The 19,205-nt window shown below is 41.3% G+C and overlaps 1 protein-coding gene across 37 annotated transcripts in view; it reads left to right on the top strand.

Annotated features, from left to right (window-relative positions):
• LOC130181278 (ankyrin-3-like) overlaps window positions 1-19,205 on the top strand; it is a 124,104-nt gene that overhangs the window by 85,030 nt on the left and 19,869 nt on the right. For 8 of the 37 annotated variants that reach the window (XM_056395318.1, XM_056395317.1, XM_056395306.1 and 5 more), the window contains exons 24-40: window positions 198-254; window positions 4,789-4,912; window positions 6,445-6,456; window positions 8,805-8,907; window positions 9,762-9,812; window positions 10,581-10,690; window positions 11,563-11,595; window positions 12,473-12,697; window positions 12,850-13,004; window positions 13,368-13,579; window positions 13,849-14,056; window positions 14,421-14,517; window positions 15,717-15,945; window positions 16,124-16,249; window positions 16,714-16,836; window positions 17,375-17,401; window positions 18,973-19,054. In XM_056395318.1, coding sequence (XP_056251293.1) covers window positions 198-254; window positions 4,789-4,912; window positions 6,445-6,456; window positions 8,805-8,907; window positions 9,762-9,812; window positions 10,581-10,690; window positions 11,563-11,595; window positions 12,473-12,697; window positions 12,850-13,004; window positions 13,368-13,579; window positions 13,849-14,056; window positions 14,421-14,517; window positions 15,717-15,945; window positions 16,124-16,249; window positions 16,714-16,836; window positions 17,375-17,401; window positions 18,973-19,054 — 1,974 coding nt within the window. Of the gene's footprint in view, window positions 1-197; window positions 255-1,682; window positions 2,851-3,523; window positions 4,271-4,788; window positions 4,913-6,444; window positions 6,457-8,804; window positions 8,908-9,761; window positions 9,813-10,580; window positions 10,691-11,562; window positions 11,596-12,472; window positions 12,698-12,849; window positions 13,005-13,367; window positions 13,580-13,848; window positions 14,057-14,420; window positions 14,518-15,716; window positions 15,946-16,123; window positions 16,250-16,713; window positions 16,837-17,374; window positions 17,402-18,972; window positions 19,055-19,205 lie in introns of those variants that run through there. The other 29 variants (XM_056395290.1, XM_056395298.1, XM_056395289.1 and 26 more) reach the window with 18 other exon arrangements.

The raw sequence follows: 19,205 nt of genomic DNA, 5'->3' as shown, positions 1-19,205 counted from the left end.
GTATGTGAAAAATGCCTCTCTTTATTCGACTCATTTTCAACCATTAGGTATTAAAATTAAATCAACTCATACTTGTTTGACTTATTTTTAATATCAATACCTTGCATGATTTACACATACTTCTGACAGTGAGCTTATGTGATGTCATTTTCATTAACATGTGCATGTTTCACTGTATGTGTATCCAAATCACACAGTCCGGGCTAATGTGCCAGAAATTCTCGATGAGGAATCTTTTTCTGATGTTGATGAAGGTATTTGTCACCAGTTTGCCTCCACCGTCCTGTAGTTTGTTTGTTGTCCTCTAAATGTCCTGATGTAGCAGAACTAACCTGCTTTGTTGAAGAGCTAACCTTTGCTATTCTACCATTCAGCTTTGCTTTTCATTTTCACTAGAAAGTCTCCAGGCAAAATCAAAATATACCCACCCAACATTGCTCACTATTATGCTGTTTAAAGTACCATGAATCAGATAGAAATACTGCGTTCTCATCTCAAGAGCCAATAAGAGGGTCAGACAGTGGAGGAGAGGTTTGTTTTTGTTTTTTATTCTGTAATTCAAAGCCTGCCATCGTCAAACAAAGAATAGTTATCAAAGTCTCAGTTATTTCAATTTTGTGTAAGAAATCCACCAGCAAACATTAATTGTTTGAGCTGTTTTAGCCTTGAATCTGGTCTTGGTTTTCTGGCAGGTTTGAGTGTCATGTTTCTGTTCACAAACTGACACAGCTGATGTCATTTAGCTATTTTCACTGCAACTTATAAAAAAGTGTTATTTTTAACTGCTTGCACACCATAAATCTCACACACCTCTTAATCAAAGAAAACTTGTGAAGTATCATCCTCACTTCAAGCCTGCAATCTCTTTGAAGAAGTTGCTGTAAGAAAAGAAAAACAAGGACAATGTGACTCACTTCAGATGTTAGACTATGAAGAGATCTGCATACATTCAATGAAATAATCATGTCCTATTGTATGCAAAATGTACATACCATTAAATATAACAAAGTCACCCGCAGAAAAGCTGCTGTAGTGCTACAGAGCCTAACAGCACTGTCAAGTTTATGGTGCAAGTCACATTGTTTTAGGCTGCCCAATTCAGTCGTCTGTCCTTTGTTTTGGAACCACAGAGCCAACAACAGGCCTGTAAAATTGATGAGCTTGTTCATGGGCTGTTGCTTAGGGGACAGTCAGGGGGGGTGTGGAGTTTCTATGTCAGGTGATACAGCTAGACTCAACAAGTTACGTACACACACATATCAGGTGAACCAGGATGAGTTTGTAATGAAGCTGTTTGATGAAGAGCCTCATTGGTATATCTATGATTTAGTTTATTATCACCACCACGCAGGAATTATAAATAAAAGTATCCATGGCCTCATGTGCTCAACATAAACAGTTTATACTGTGTGCATAATTCATCCACATTGCACTTGTGCAATGAAGCTTTGATATTCACTTTACCAATAGTAGCAGAGGCAGAGGCTTCAGTTAGCTGCTGCATTCAGACCTGCACTCCTTCATCTTTTTAGTGGCCCATGTTTTTGTTTGTGTGTGTGTGTGTGTGTGTGTGTGTGTGTGTGTGTGTGTGTGTGTGTGTGTGTGTGTGTGTGTGTGTGTGTGTGTGTGTGTGTGTGTGTGTGTGTGTGCGAGCGTGCGTGTGTGTGTGTGTGTGAAAGAAGCAGTAAGGAGTTTCCACTCTCTCTTTAATCCTATATGAGGGAGGCAAATCCTATTAAGCTGTAGGTTGAAGTGAGTGTGACGGGTGTGTGTGTGTGTGTGTGTGTTTGTATGTGGCCTACCTGTGCAATCACACACTCATCTCATGCTTTCTATAGACTACTATGGCCACTAATTGTATCATCATCAGATAACAACTTAACAAGGAGTTAAGTTGTTGTGCTCTGCTGTCATCACAGTTAAGAGTATCTCCATAATCCTTACAGCGCTGGCCTTAGCGGGTATTATTACTACAGGTGGTTTTATGCATCCTTAAAGTCTTTAACTGTCAAACACCTCTTGCATAATTGTTCTAAATGTCCTTACTCTTGTGCAAGTTTTAGTCATTGTGTGCAACATGAAGAAGGAAGAACTAGACAGAGAAATGTTGCTCAAGAATTAAAAAAACAAAAACAAAAAAAAAACAATGATTTATGATGTAGTTATTTCATCATTATTGTAGCTTCACTCCCAGTTTGACACGCAGCCAGACTCTCTCAGTGATCTCCACCATTGAGGGAGAAAAAAGTATGAGGAGTTGTCAGTGACGGTTTTCTTTTCTCCGTCACTGTCTCCTCCACTGAGGTTCCCAAGCATTCGCTCAAAAGACCTGTCAGCTGACTGTGCTCTCCACGGAGCGGTAAACACTTCTAGTGCAGAGTTTGTTGTCGATGCCGTTGAGCCAGGGACGCGCCGAGACTTTCTCTCTTTAAATCCAATGAGATGAGCTTTTTTGAGCAGCCTGCAGGAGAATTAACCCCGGCGTGGCCGCCGATGTCAGATGGTTAGGAGAGCTGCTGTTTCCACTCAACTCTGTGTGTTGTGCAGCAAGGAGGCACCGAACTTAGAGTTTGAGTTTTATTTCTTTGCGGAGAGGAGGCGGGAGAGATGTGCGCACCAGCAACAAAAGCGCAAGTTGGTCTGAGTGGAGTTAAGTGCGTGGGGTGAAAAGAGGGCAACATTTTCCATCAGCACCAAGCACTGAATGGACTACTTGATAGTCTTCACCTCTCTCTGGATTTACTTTCCATCCTGGCAACGTTGTGTGGATTTTTTTTTTTAAAAACATAGAAATAACTCGGGGAATATAAGAAGAGTTGTGATCTGTGAATATGGCTGAGCCGGTCAAAGGTAAGTTGATAGAGAATCAGGAGTTTCAGTGCCCGGAGTTTGATGTTTTGAAGGCAGCGGTGTAATAAGACACAGGATCTACCGAGAGTGTCATAATAGCTGAGGTGAAATGTTGCCACTCGATATTGTTTTTTCTGTTTTCAGTTCAGAAAGTCTTTTGGTATTTAGTCTTTTATATACTACTCATGTCAGAGACAGAGAGTCGTTGCGATGCTTTGTAACCCAGAACATGGTCCGGGTTCAAAATATACTGTGTGTGTGTGTGTGTGTGTGTGTGTGTGTGTGTGTGTGTGTGTGTGTGTGTGTGTTTTTGTGTGTGTGTGTGTGTGTGTGTGTGTGTGTGTGTGTGTATAACAGCAGCGAGGGGCCGATTGTTTTCCAGTTATGTCAAGTCAGACAGAAACGGCTAGAAAGGCACAATTAGGTGATCATTTTAACCATCACAATAAAAGCGTAACATGCCACAGTCTATCATATGTTTGTTTCCTTCTTCTTGAGTGGATAACTAAAGTATTTGAAATTGATGGCTGAAGTGGCAGCAGCAGTGTGTTATTCTGTGTCAGTCTTTTAGAATAAAAGCACCAGACTCAGCATTTTGCTCTGACATCCACCAGTGAATGAAAAAACAATACACTAAATGTCCAGAGATAACAGTTTCCTAAGCAATTAATGTCAGTGTTTTCATAACTGGAAACATTGGTAATTTGTCGTTAATCTCTGCATTTGTCATCACTGTCTTATACTGATACTGGTTTGCAGATTAGTTGAGTCATTTTGGGAGTTGGAAATTAAAGTAGTTAAGGGTAAACGGAGAGAAGAGAAGAGCAGGGTTATTCAATAATTTACCACACACTTCTGAATAAAACAACTCTGGAATGCACTGGAAATAAAAAATTATGTTTCAAGTTCAGATTTATTTGGCTGCACAGAACAACTGCGTGCTACTTTTCTGTTGGCCTAGATTGCTGACGTAGACATTGCAACAAGACCGAGGGTAAATGTATTAAAGTCTAAATAACCAGCAGCATATATTAAAACATATTGCAAGCATGAAAATCTAACCTCAATTTTTTTGGTGAATATTGATTTGGTGACGTGGTTCCATGGGTTTTGTCTGGACAGGAGGTGTTGGCTATTTTCATTGTCTTATATGAGTTTCGACAAGTAAATCCCAATCACTCCTGGTTTTATTTTGAAATGTGACGCCGGAAACGCCTGCTCTTATTGTAGTGTAACTTGACAGTGGTTCTGGTGTCTGATCGGAGTGCGGCAGTACTGAAGGTAGGGGGAGGGGCTGCGGTGAAGGAGCAGAGTGTTGCAGGCAGGACAGAGCCGGACATGAGGGAGAAGGAGAAGCACTGTAGCCGCTCCGCCGGCTTCATTGACCGGCGTGTCATCGTCCACCGGTCCGCCGATCGAGGTGCGGTGGGGTTCTGCAGTTTCTGCGTATTCTGTGCTTAATGTGCTCAGGCTTTGGTGGCTGTCAAACCCTCCGCTGCGCTCTGCCTTTGACTGTTGTGAAAGGAGCTGCGTTTGGTTTTACAGGAGAGCTCCTGATATACCGCAAAGTGGCTTTGCTGCTGCCTCTGATGGCATTTTCTCTGTTATTATGACTGTCTAACCTCTAAAACAGTCACACATCGGCGCTGCTCAGGGTTTCAGCTTCATGTTGTTGTTGTTGTGCCACAGTCAGATGAATAGACAAAAAGAAAAGTTGCAGTGGGCTATGCAGTTGCAGTGAGGTATGCTGGGTTTAACGACAGAGTGATGCTGATAAATTATCCAAGGCCTCCTCTAAGTACCATAATCAAATAAGTGAGAGACTGATGTCGGCAGTGAGGGCTTGTTTTTCTTCCCTGAGTTGCCGCATCGCCTCTCTCGTCCGGATTGGCTTTTCTTAGTTAACTGGAGGATTTTATGATTTCATCCCTCCACCAGGTGAGGATGCGATGACCGGGGACACGGACAAATACTTGCGGCCTCAGGACCTCAAAGAGCTTGGGGATGACTCTCTCCCTCAGGAGGGGTACATGGGTTTCAGCATAGGAGCCCGCTCAGCCAGGTAAGCACTTGTCATTTTTATTAGATACATATGAAAATCATTAATGTACTCAGGTGCAGTACTGTCAACTACTTGGCCCAACTTGTCTCTATAACACTGAGGCCAGATTGTGTTTCTATTAACTGAAGTAGGTGACATCATGTTTGCCATTGATGCTGTGGCTGTTCACCCTATGTACACAGATTTCTGATGCCGTATGTATCTGATATGGTTTTTGTAGCTGTGTAGTGTATGTTTGACTGAAAGAGACTTTATAATGGGCAGTCTCGTCAACATTCACACAAACTCAGACACAAAAACACACAAACAGAATAATGGAAATTGCCAGAGAAAGCAGCTGGAAAATTGCCATCTAATGATTCAACCTGACAAAATGATTCAGCGTTTTGTGTGACCTCATTCAAACCCATGCAAAGATTACAAATGGCCCATATTATATCACAAGAGATATAAGATGTATCTTTGAACTTTGCTACCTTTGATACTCTCAGTGAACAGCTGCACTGTGAGATTCAGCACAGGCCTAGCCACAGCCTTTAATGCTGAACAAAGTATGTAGTGGAAAACTGGCAGGCTCCACTGAAAACACATCAGCAGCACACAGGACAAGTGTTGTGCAGCCCCAGAGTGTTCTGTCGCCACACTGACAGATGGCAGATGCACTCTGATGGGTGAATTGATAAAAACAATTACACTAACAGTGACAGGAAGCTGCTAACATCAGCGGGCCACAGCAAAACAAGGGAAACACTGAATTAAATGGAGAGATTCCATGTAAACAAGCCTGTTTCATGAGGCTTCTGATATTGGAAAGAGTTTTGACAGAGTTCATGAATGTAATTATGTGAATTGTTTGTTATTAGCTCAGAATAAGAACATTGTAAGAAAATACAAGAGGTTGGTGAGAACATTTAAGAGTTTGAATTTTGAGTGATTTGCACAAACTGAAAAAATGTGCCTTTCTGAGTTCAAATTATAATGTCTGTGGACTTATCTTTCCATTTAACAGCAGTGTTTATGATCTACTGCTATGTTTACAATCAGACAGATTGAAACAATTATTCATGTGGTAATCTACTAGAAATACAACTACAGTTACTAAAACTTCCTTTTTACTGCTTATTTTCTGTAATTGCATATACAGTATCAAGCTGAAATAGATTTGAAAATTGTTGACATGTCTCTTTGCAGGGGTGTGAATGTAATGCTGTGAAAAATATAAAGTATTTTATTGATCAGTGAATGCATGATGCTGAGCAAGTTCGTTTATTTTCCTTACCTTTCTGTTTATGACATCGACATTGCATGGTTTGCTTTTTGACTGGGCTGCATACACTCAAAAACACTCACACTCATGTAAACCTTGAAACATTTGAGCCAAGTTGTTTGCAACCATGCAAAAGCACAGCATCAATGTCATATGGGGAAAAAAAGAAAGCCACATCATGCTTCAATGTCTTCAAAATGCTTTGCTTTTCACTCTTCTATTTTGTTCTTTTCCTTGTTTTCCTGCACCCTGTCCCTCATTCTAGCCCTAGAATCAGGTAAGAAAAGAGTAGTAGTTGTAGTAGTATTAGGCAACATTAGCTGTGATTGGTGTCCCTCCCTTGTGACCCTGAACTACTGTTTAACTCCAACCCTACATCCATAAAACCTCTAACCACGAGTCATCCATTGTACGTTGGTGTCATACAGTGTTGCCGTTTCTCTGTCTGTGGTAGCAGATTTGTCACTTTGTTGCTGTAAAGTGTTGTATTTTGAGATCCATTTTAGCCGATCACCATTCACCTTATTTTCTCATCCATCTAACAAAAATCATCATATCTGCAAAATGAAAATGTATTTATTTTTTTTACTGCAGGTGTGGAAAAGAGGCAGTGTTGCAGGGAATGAGAAAATAATCCCCTAACTTTTTGATGTGGCTTGTTCTTAAATGGCACCTTAGCTCTATTTTTGTCGTGCCATAAACTGTAACTTCCAGGGATTAAAAAACATCATAATCCATCCATTTTATTCACCCTATTTACATGTTAGTAATTGGAGATACCCCAGTATTATCCAGGATGATTCTGGATTTTAAATCATGGTTTGCAGAGATGGAAACTTTGTGGCCTGAGATTGCTTTGGAATTTTGGTCCAGCATTTAGAAATCCTCCACATACATGAAAGACAGACACTTGGCGACACATACACTGACACATCAATGCACGCACACTCACTTGGACACACAATGACTCAAACAGCTGTCTCTTTGAGTCAACACAGGTGCCTCTAAAAATAAAAAAAAAAATAGGACCATTGCTATATACATGGAGATGAGAAAAATAAAGACAAAAAGTTTGAAAATTGGAAGTGTAGTTTACATTAAAACTGTTTGATCAACAGTAGCATGCAGCATGGTAGAGAAAAAGTGAAAGAAAAGTGTTCAGTTGAGGGAATTGTAGGGCAAACTGCAGAGTAAAGTGAATGGGGATGGTAGAGAGGGGAAGAGATGATGGGACAGCATTATATACAGTAGAAGAGTGGTGGTAGGTGCCATGACATGCAGAAAAAAATGACAGACAATAAAGAGGACAACCAAAAGGAAGGAAATGGAAAAGCATAGATGTCTATGGAGGAGAGGAGGATGGACAGAATGAGAAAGAGGAAGAAGCTGTGAAGAACAAACAGAGTCCTGGTGAGAGCAGAGGGGGTAGCGGGTGGGGGGGGGGTGGACCAGCGAGTCCATTCAGGCCGTACAGAGTTGCTTAGTAACTTCGATGGTGGGGTAAGCAGGCTGTGCTGAATAAAGGGCTTCTCTCTGTGCTGAATAGTGTGCCCACTCAAACATGCTGAGCTCTGCATTTTCTCCCCTTCGCTCACTTGTTTCCCCCCGACCCCTCTGCACTCACACACACACGACACATCAATACACACTTACAGTACACATCCTGACCAACTAAGGCAGGAGTTGTTGGCTTTGTCACTGGGATTGGGTCACTTTACAAGCCCCTTACAGCGCACAAACACACACAAAAACACACATCATCATATGTTATTGTTGTATGTTATTTACCTGCCTATACACACAAATGTACATTTTAAGTAATTGTACAGTGACTATGTGCTTACACAAACATTTTAGCTCTTCTGTGCTGATCAAATCCCTGTAGGAAAAACAGCACAAGACAAAAACCCTGAAAGGAATCTACATCACCGCATTGAGCCTGAGAGGCTGCAAAAATAGACACACGTCACCACACACACAGCCATCAAGCAGACTGCAGCAAGTCAGATAGAAAAGACCAGCTTCCCTTTTGTATTAGGCTGCTCTGAAACAGGTCTGGGTCAGCTGCTAATCTTAGAATAAAGCAATGTCAGTCTCTGAGCATGAGTCGGATTAAACAGTTTGAAACACTTTGGAGTATCTTTCACTGTCATTAATACAAGATTTGCACAGAGATTTTCAGACTCTCACCTGCCAGCCAGGTGTATATATGTACAGTCCCCTAATCTGTCATACTTCATCATTTAGACACACTTAGTTACATCTGTGTTCCACCAACCACACCTTCATATAGAAATGTACACAGCAGCCGTCGGTGTTTTCTCGCGGTCTGCCCGCTTCTCCTCTTCCTCTTTCCGTCTATCTCTTAATGCAAACAAACTGACCGCACTCTCATTTCCATCTCTGAATAACCTGCTGCAGTATCTTATCCTTGTTCAACTGCGGACTCTACCATTTCTCTCTATTTTCCACATACTACTTTTGGACTCTCTCTGTCCAGTAATTAAAAACCTGGTTCCCTGGAGGTTGCATGTAGTAATGGATTCCTTGCTTTTTGTTTATGTTGTGTTCCCCTACCCGTCACTTGTTGTTGCCCGCGGCGCTGGGTTGCGTGGTAACATGTAGCCTCCGCTCCTTCAGTTCGGATAGGTCCAACACACTCAACCGGAGCTCGTTTGCACGAGACAGCATGATGATTGAAGAGATTCTGGCCCCTACGAAGGACACAGTAAGATCCATTTCTTGTTATCCTCATCATCCTATTTTTCACCCTCTAAATCCAACCCTTTTTCTCTTTATCTCAGTGTTTGCCTTTTCTTTCCTTGGTATCTTTAGCTGTCTGTTTTTCAAGCTTAAACGGCTCTTCCTGGTACAGCTCTTATTTTCTTTTTACACTTTTGTCCTCTGTCTTTCTGTCAACGGCCTGGTAAAAAACACAGGCTGGGTGGAATTAGGGTGGAGCAGGGGAGCTTTACTTGTCTAGCACAAAGGTCATAACAGAAACAGTGTTGATGCCTTGCTTGCTTTTGCTAAAATGCTGAGGGTGAGTGTATAGCACCTTGACGAAGAGTTTATTCAAACCTAAGGGCTTTGGGAGGCCCCCTTTGCTTTCTCATGGAAAACCGCAGTACTCTGCACAGCTCACCATGCCTGTCCAGCGCTTGTTTTGGTGGTAAGGAGGAAAGGCAGAAACTGTAACCCCTTACTTTATAAACAATATTAGTAATATGACCTACAACTCCAAAGACACCATCACGCAAGATCTCAAACTCTACATGGTCAAAATATGCATTGTTTTGGACTTCCCCTTTGTCTTATGCCAAAGAGCTTTCCATTAAATTGGTATTATATCTGCCTGAAACCTTACATGAGCTCAGTGCTATCGTACTATAATCAGCCACATTTGGTAGATGCCATCTCAATTACTGTGACATCTGATACAGTGGGATTGTTTGAATTTAGATGCCTAAATCGTAGTACCATCTCATCCTCACAGAGATAAGGTTATGCTTTTTTTGGGTTGAAATTGAACCTTTAGTGAAACAAAGTGTGATTTTTGAACCGTCTCTCTTCTCCCCTAAGCTTCAGAGTGTCTGTAAAGACATTTCCTACTTGGTTGACCCACTGAATAAGGTATAAAGTGTTCATGGATGTCTGACCCATCCGTCAGTTTTGTTATTTTTCAGTCACAATGGTTCAGCTCCCATTTCTCCTGAGTTCTGGTCTTTGTATTGTGTTTGTTTTGGGTCTATGCCATTCTCATCTCATTCATTACTGCTGTTCTTTGTCTAGTTGATGGTCATTCACATGCTTCTTTTAGAGAACAGAAGTTCCCATGAATCAGTGTTCACATACATCATGATTTGATTAAAGCTGATTTCCAGTTTTGCAGTTTTTCAAGCATTGTAATTGTGGCACATTATATTTGCATGTTTCAGTGTATTTCCACTGCAAAGTTATAGTAGCACATTTACTATGTTTGTTGTTGTGAGACTTTGGGTAACAGTGACAAATGGTGTTGAAAGATGAGTCAAGAAGCTGTAAATGTTATAAGCCCATTGCTCCATAACATGCATGTCTTAAGGACTATGAAAAAAGAAAAGATGATCAAAGTTACCATGCAGGTTATGTCCATGCAGTGATTATTAGCTCTCTTGTCTTCTTAGTGTACCTCATTCCTTCTATTCTCTATTTCTCTGGTTTCTGTACTTCATTCTGTTTTGCTCGATTTATCTGTTACCGATCTTTGTCGTCTCCTCCATCTCAACTCTTTCCCTTTTTATCCTCCTCGTTCCTCTCACCCATCCTTCACCTTCCTCTTTTTTCACCTTGATCTCTATCTGACAATCCCCCAATGTTAAATCTCTTCTTCCTCCTCTCTTCACCTATGTCTTCTTCCAGCATCTGGCTGTGACGAGAGACTACAGCTCAGAGTGCATGCGGCGCTACAGCTGGACTCCAGACACCATGGACCACAGCCACAACACTGTGTCCAGCCCCATTCACTCTGGGTAAGAACAGTTGTACTGTCTCATCTGGTCTGTCAAGATTTACCAGCAAACACACACATATACTACACACACAAACTCAATGCGTGTACTCAGGATACATATACTGCATGTACATCCATGTAACTATTGCAGAAGTCACACATTTCATATGCTTACTGCACAAATCTGTTGTATTGTCTTTTGTTCTCTCCCTAAGAGTCAATATTCTACAAGCCCTGCAGAACTGATGCAGACAAGGGGCAGGGCTGTGGGATTTCTGCAGTGCTGCTACTTTACACATACATTACAGCAACTAAATAACACAGTCCATCCTCTAAAGCTCTCATGTCATACCGGTCTAAGTCTAGACACATGGTCCAGAAGTCACCCCCATGTTCACTGATATGCTCTACTTCTATCACCGCAAAACAAAGCACAGGCTCTGTGTGAGCTCATGGCACAGTGGCTCATGTGTTTCATTTAGAAAACCTGATAAGATTTTGCTCTCATGTCATTCACATACTTTGAATATACGACGTTATAAAATGTTAAGTCTGATCTAAATAAATAAATGGTGCTGTCTTTGCACAGAGTTTAACTTTGGTGTTATACTCAGAAATGAAGTACCGGGATCTGTCATATCCACTTTTGGTTCTTTTTCTATTTTTGACTCATGATTAAGCTTTGTGTGTTTGTCTGTGTATTTATGTATTATTTTGTTCATTGTCATTTTGTCCTCAGTGTCTCTGATGTTTTCTGTTTCCCTTTATTTTTAACCTTCCTTTCATCTTCAGTAGTTATTACAGATCCTGACAGTGATTGTGAAACTTTGATACTAAAACTAGGTTCTGGGGGTTTGCCTCCTGCATTGTCTCCATGTGTTTATTTTGCAGCTTCTCCTCCCCGCTCCCTCAGTATGACTCCAGGTGATGACTGAGTTTGCTGCTTTCACCCATGATGCCGCAGTGATGTCACTCACTCCTCCACCTCTGTCTCCCTCACATCTCGCCACTGTTTCTTCTCTTCTTAGCCTCCCTCCAGTCTGTGCTCGTCTCATCCGTGTGGTCTGGTGTTTCATTTGCACTGCCTAGACATTAGAAGTGTAGTCAACGTGTTTTTGGAGTTTGACATGCCATCTCTGTCTCTCACACAGTTCCTTTCTCACAGTGCACATTAAGAATAAAACCTTACAGCAATTCTGCTATTTACAGTATAGAGAAAAGCAACTATACGGTACATAATACAACAATCGTAGTGAAAAGAAGGGCACTCCCCACACCATCCTCACTCTTTTCTTGTGTCAGTGGTTATACTAATGGGATGCCAAAAACGTGCTCTTGATTTGAAGAATGGGACACATTACATATTAATCACATTAACCCTATCTTGGTGAAACATCTGTGCAGGTGTTTAATATTTGATCACTGAATGCTGCTTTAGAGGAACTGAAACTTTGGCAACCATCTCACCTTTAGCCTCAGAACTGGAAACTAAACTTTCTGCACCTTATTAGCACCAAGTTTAGTTTCATTGTTTAATGTTCTAAATGGAGGCATGTGAAGGTGAGAACTTCCAACTTTCAGAACTCAAAGCACCTTTTTTTTCTTCTTCTTTCTATCATTCTGTCTCTTGCTCTTTCTCTATTTTTGTCATTATCTCTCTTTTCCTAACTTTGTTTGGGTGTACGGTGATCACAGCATGGGAATCGTCCTCCTCACTTGTGTCTGTGGTATGGCTTCTGTCTATCTTTCTCTCTGTCTGTGTTTTGTTCCTCCTGTAACATTGTTCTTTTTCATCTCGCAGGTTCTTGGTCAGCTTCATGGTGGACGCCCGTGGCGGCTCCATGAGAGGCAGCCGCCACAATGGCATGCGCATCATCATCCCTCCCAGGAAGTGCACAGCACCCACACGCATCACCTGTCGCCTGGCCAAAAGGCACAAGCTGGCCTACCCCCCTCCCATGGTGGAGGGAGAGGGGCTGGTCAGCCGGCTGGTGGAGGTCGGTCCGGCCGGGGCTCAGTTCCTCGGGTAGGTCGCGTGGCGCTTTCTCTCTGCTGTGTTGATGAGTTGCTGTTTTATGGCCACTAACAAATCAAAGGGGATATATCCTAATATCTTCTTAAAGGATCATGACTCTCAGCTGGTCTGACTGGTTTATTGTGCTCTCTTTTCTCTTTCAGTCCTGTTATTGTGGAGATCCCTCATTTTGGTTCCATGCGGGGGAAAGAGAGGGAGCTGATCGTGTTGAGGAGTGACAATGGTGATACATGGAAGGAGCACCAGTCTGACGCCAGACCAGAGGACCTTGTTGACCTGCTCACTGGGATGGATGAAGGTAAAGGAAAGCTTATTGAGTACAGCCCAACTTTAATCAAGAAGACTGCAATAACAGTTTGTTAGTCCACAGTATGACTGAATGGGTGAAGGTGAACTGAACTCATTAGGAAAACCTATACTACATAACCCAGGGCTATGTCAGCTGGTGACCTAGATAATTTGATTTTCACTCCAGAAGTTTTTAAAAAAAAATTTTTATTCAATCTGTTTAGCCTATTTAGTGTCCTTTTTTGTAGTGACACTGACCAAAATGCCATGTCTAACATTTAAATGCATTTAAAGTCCGACTTCTTAGGAAAATGACAACACCAATTAAATGTTTCATAAAAATACATTTATAAAGAACTATTTTCTGTCACAGAGCTGGACAGCCCTGCTGAGTTGGAGAAGAAGCGTATTTGCCGCATTGTCACCAGAGATTTTCCTCAGTATTTCGCTGTGGTGTCACGGATAAAGCAGGAGTCTAACCACATGGGTCCTGATGGAGGCATGCTGTCCAGCAGCACTGTGCCCATGGTCCAGGCATCATTCCCACAGGGGGCGCTCACCAAGAGGATTCGTGTTGGCCTGCAGGTACAGCAAGACTCCTTTGATCAGCTCATATTGAATGTTTCATGACTTGGCTTTTTTTGATGCAAACACTGTCCACAGGCGTATTATATATTAATACCTGACCTAGTTTTGGTTGAATATATGATTCATGTCTGACATGCCTGGCCCAATTATTTCAATAGAAAGCTCAGGAAAGGTTTTAAGCGAGCATTTCTCAAAATTTAATCAACAATCATTGGGTCTGCGTCTTTGCACTTTACACATTTTTGTCATCCTGTATTCCTGTTTAGGCCCAGCCTGTACCAGATGACATGGTGAGGGCAGTCCTTGGTAACAGAGCCACCTTCAGCCCCATCGTCACTGTAGAGCCCAGGAGGAGGAAGTTCCACAAGCCGATCACAATGACGATCCCCGTTCCACCTAGATCGGCAGAAGGCCATCCCAGTGGCCACCGAGGCGACTCTGCACCCTGCTTACGTTTGCTGTGCAGCATCACAGGCAAGTCGACCTGCAGATGACTAGAGCATGAAAAATTGTCGGGGTACCTCCATCCAAATTGCTTCTGCAGTGCTAGCTTTGAGTTTAGTCTTACAGTCACTGTATGCTTAGATGCTAATCAATGTTATTTGTGACACGAGACGTAGTTTTTCATCCATTTATTATACATGAAAAAGAGTCAGTGACTCAGAATCACTATGAATTGTATAGCAGTTGGCACATCAGGGCTACTTTGATGTCAAAGGCCACTCGTCGATAGAGGGAGATGAAGAACTGAGAAGATAAAAGGATAAGGATTATGAAAGCTAAAAACCTGGCTCTGGTGGAAAGGCAGTGAGCTCATCTTTTGCCCCGTTTCATACAGGAGGGACGTCCCCTGCCCAGTGGGAGGACATCACAGGGACCACACCACTGTCCTTTGTAACCGACTGTGTCTCCTTCACCACAAATGTGTCGGCCAGGTGAGACGCACACATATGTATATACACATAGTGCACAAACATACTATATACACGTAGCAGACCCCAGTTGGATTTAATGAATACACATAGTCAACCACAGCTGGAGATAATAAATACAGAGAAGAGTATTTTGAATGCCACATAATTTAATAACTTGTTGATTTTTTTTAAGCCAATTTCCAAATTGCAGTAAATATGAAATATTAATACAAGAACATACTATAAATTAAAATGGGGGAAATTTTCATATATATAGATCTATAGATATAGATCTATAGATCTATATATACACAGTTTTCTGTCTTTTTTTATGGACCAAAGGATTAATTGTGAAAATAATTTACACATAAATCGATAAAAAATAAATGTTAGTTGCAGCTCTGTCCTACTACCTATCACTGCCAGAAGACATCTCAGCAGGTGCAGTGCAGTACCATGAATCGTGAGTTGGCAGTGAATCCTAAAATCTATCACAAGAGAAAATCTGCCACTTAAATCCACAGACTTCTACTCTGAGCAGCCGTTTATTCTCCTGACTTCAGCATCTCTTTTCCCAATCCCCTTTCTTTCACTACACACATAAAGAAAGCGAGTTCCCCTCTTGTTTGACTCTACATGTTATTGGCTAAATAACATAACAACTGATTTATTGAGTTGATTAAATGACTTGGCAGTAGATAGTTTTTCTCCTCCTGATCTTGTCTTTAGTATTTAGCTATACATTCTTCTCTGTGGCCCTGTATACTAACAGGGTTACACCTCCATACACATTTACCCAAGTGGTACAATGTCATGTCAGCAATATATTGTTGAGGCATGCCTAGCTAGAAGACTGCTAAGCTGACCTCAGCCAGTGATCCTCCCATCATCTTAACTAGATTGGGATCATGTGGCGAGGATGCAGCTTTATATTAACAAAGCACCCTTTGTTGATTTTTACACAGCTGTCATGTGTCTGTGTTGACCCTTCAGAGACATGACCCAGCTGGTTTGATTTACTATGTAAATTATTGATTATTTCACTTACATAAAAGTGTTGCAGCCCGATGAAAGGTTTGATACAAAAAGGGCTTAAATATGCAGTGCAGAGTTTCAAATTCCTCTCCTCTCCTCTCCTCTCCTCTCCTCTCCTCTCCTCTCCTCTCCTCTCCTCTCCTCTCTCCTCTCTCCTCTCCTCTCCTCTGATCTCTCCTCCACAGGTTCTGGCTCGCAGACTGTCACCAGATTCCTGAGACGGTGAGTCTAGCGTCTCAGTTATACCGGGAACTGATCTGCGTGCCGTACCTGGCCAAGTTTGTGGTGTTCGCCAAGATGAACGACGCTGTTGAGGCTCGGCTGCGCTGCTTCTGCATGACAGACGACAAGGTGGACAAGACCCTTGAGCAGCAGGAGAACTTTGAGGAAGTGGCGCGGAGCAAGGATATTGAGGTGGGGTTGTGCATTCATGTAGACTTGCAAACACTTTACTGCAGTAAGAGAGTCTCAAAAAGAACAAATAGACAAATTTATAAATCTATGATATGTTATTGAAATGCAATTCATCAACCTCATCTGCAGAATGTGTTTAAGCCGTGATACTCCATTTTTGGTCAATGCACTTCTGCAGGTTCTCGAGGGCAAGCCTATCCATGTGGACTGCTATGGCAACCTGTCCCCTCTCACCAAAAGTGGCCAGCAGTTGGTTTTTAACTTCTACTCCTTCAAGGAAAACAGACTTCCTTTCAATGTGAAGGTATAACATTTATCCCTTCTATCACCCTTTCTCTCTGCCAGCATTTACTGTGCATGTTCTGACCTAATTTGTAAATGTGCCTTGCTGATTAAATTATGTCAGAAATGATCATCTTCTCCTAATTAGCTGACATTCATAACAATAACAGTTTTATTTTTGCTGTGACTGTTGCATTGTTCCAGGAAAATTAAATTGACACAGTGTCACACTGAAAGTTTCCCACAGATCAGAAGTACATGCTGTTAATTTTGTGATTTTTTTTTGGTAATTTTTGTCCTCCTGCCAACTGACAAATGAAATGCATTCTCCCTGTTAAGTCTTTACATCTATATACTGTACAGTTTCCAATTTATGAAAGTGCAATAGGTTGAAGTAGAAAAAAATACAGAAATTTTAAATTCTGCAGGGTTGTTCTTGAAATTGTTTGTACAGTCAACTCATGATCTTTTGGCTATCTTCTACAGATCAGAGACATGGGCCAGGAGCCATGTGGCCGCCTCTCCTTCCTGAGAGAGCCAAAATCCACTAAAGGCCTTGCACAGACTGCCATATGCAATTTGAATATCACACTGCCAACCCACAAGAAGGTAGGATCACCACGTATGAATAGGTCATCTTTATAGGCCATATCATATCATCTACATGTAAATTACATTCAAGAAACAGGAAGCAGTGTTGTCCTGACATCAAGAGGAGCCACTGAAGTTCATTTGGTCTAAAAGTGACTGCCTGCTGCTTGTGTCTTTTATAAGTGTTAAAGCCTGTGCCAGTCATAAGACCCCACAACGTACACATGCAGCCACACATGCACATCGTGCTTTGTTGTATTGCCTGGCTCACTGTGGGTACATAAGAATTATGCAAAAAAAAAAAAAAAACACTTCTGATTTGTTTGTTGTGGTGTTGATTGATCACAAGAAACTGTAATTATTTTGCTTCTGCTTTTGTTATTTTGCTGTTTATTTTTTTATTAATCTCATAGATTTTTTCTGATGGCTTTTGTTGTTTTTGCTGCTCCATTTTCATCCCCTGAATTTTATTTCCACCGCCCTGCTCACTATAACTTCCCTGCTCTCCATTGTGTCATCTCTCTCCTCTCCTGCAATGCATCTTGGAATACCACAGGATATGGAGTCTGATCCTGATGATGAGGTAAACAGATTCTTCATCATCACATGGAACTGCTTCTTCTTTGTCGTCCTTTCTGTTTGCTATACTGCAGATGCTGAAGTAAATATGCGCGTTGCAAATATTTTGTCTCTGTACAGCACCTGCGTGTGAAAGATGCTTCTGACTGCACGTTTTTTACACAGCTACGTCATTGCTGAAGTGACCCCATGTAGTGCATGAGTGGAAATGGCAATTGTTTTAATCAGCAAGGATTTATTTATTGTTGTCTTCATCTCAAGTCCAGTGGAGCCAATTACTGTGCCACACCTCGGCTTGTTTTTCATCTCTATCTTCCTTTACATACATACTCAGCAGGAAATCACCATATCTCCATCCTTCCTATTAACTCGAGCGTTTCATACAGGACTATGGTATCTCTTGGAAGCTAAAGATGAAACTCTAACTCTTATCATTTGTCCACTTAGTCATTGTTTTGTTGTATTTGGGGTTTCCCTTCCTCACTCTTGTCCATGGCTTGTGTGTTACAGAGAATACTAACACTCTGAGCTGCATGCCAAAACATTTACAAGTTAGTTTAATCAAAGGGAGATAAGGCTGTTTTTATATTTGAGTATTTACATTATAAGTAGTGACCATGTGTGTTATATTCTTTCTACATAAATATATTAATCCACTGGCCAGACAGACTGTTGACATTGGGCAATTCAGCAACCAGATTATTATATCCAGATTTTGTTCAATGGCAGAATTTTTAATGTTCAGTGCCAACATAAAAAAGTATTCCAACCATAACCACACATTGCAACTACAGTTAGGCAAATGACATGGTTAAGGTTTCCAAAAGACTGTAGTGATCGTCTGAAAGGGACACACACAAAGCCCACAAACTACTGGCATGAGAGATAGACCAACATTCATCATGACAACCTACAATCTACACCATTGCTTTCACTTTGTTACATAATGGACACTCTTATTATCTACACAGGCACTGAATGTTGGCATATACTGTAAGTCATGAAATGCAGAATTGTCCAATAGGAACATAATTCCTGCAGACTGGACTGAATATGTGTCACTGTCCTAAAATTGAAATTGACACAACTGCTACTATTTTTGTCATTTTAATAAGGTGTACCATATCACCACATTTGATGATGATCTGAGGAAGTCATCCTCATGATAACTGGACATTTGTTTAACTAGCTAGTGTACATAAGTGGAAGTTGAATTTTGCCCATGCTTACTACTTACTGTAGCAAGCAATACAGAAAAAACACATATTGTTTGTAGTTATTTCATTGCAGTGACATTGAGAAATGCAATGAGTGAAGAGATGTAGAGAAACAGTCCATTACTCTCCAGAGGAGACACTACAGTACACCTGCAGTGCCTCCTTGTGACAGTACTAACAGCATGTACTGATTAACTAAAAGCAGGACACTATCCATGCAATACAGTATCTAAGTTAACAAGTTAACCTTAACCCTAACCCTAACAAGATCATTTAGACCTAATTCTGAGAGATTAGAGCTACATTTCACCATATTTTTTATGTTAAAGCATCTTTTGTTCTTTTTTGTTTGTTTCAGACTGAAAAGCCAGAACGACGTCATACCTTTGCCTCCTTAGCTTTGCGTAAGCGCTACAGCTATTTGACCGACCCAGCAGCGAGTGAGTTTCCCATTTTTACTTTCATGAACATTTCAATTGATTTTCGATATTTACATAATTTTAATCACGTTTAGTGTCTAAAGGTCCCTTAGTATAGAACGAGTTCTGACAAGACATGTTCATCAATCATTTATTCACTTCACCTTACACA

This window comes from Seriola aureovittata, chromosome 14 (genome assembly GCF_021018895.1).
Source record: "Seriola aureovittata isolate HTS-2021-v1 ecotype China chromosome 14, ASM2101889v1, whole genome shotgun sequence".
Taxonomy (NCBI): domain Eukaryota; kingdom Metazoa; phylum Chordata; class Actinopteri; order Carangiformes; family Carangidae; genus Seriola; species Seriola aureovittata.
The sequence above is the reverse complement of the archived record's forward strand: the minus strand, read 5'-3'. Positions and strand labels throughout refer to the sequence as shown.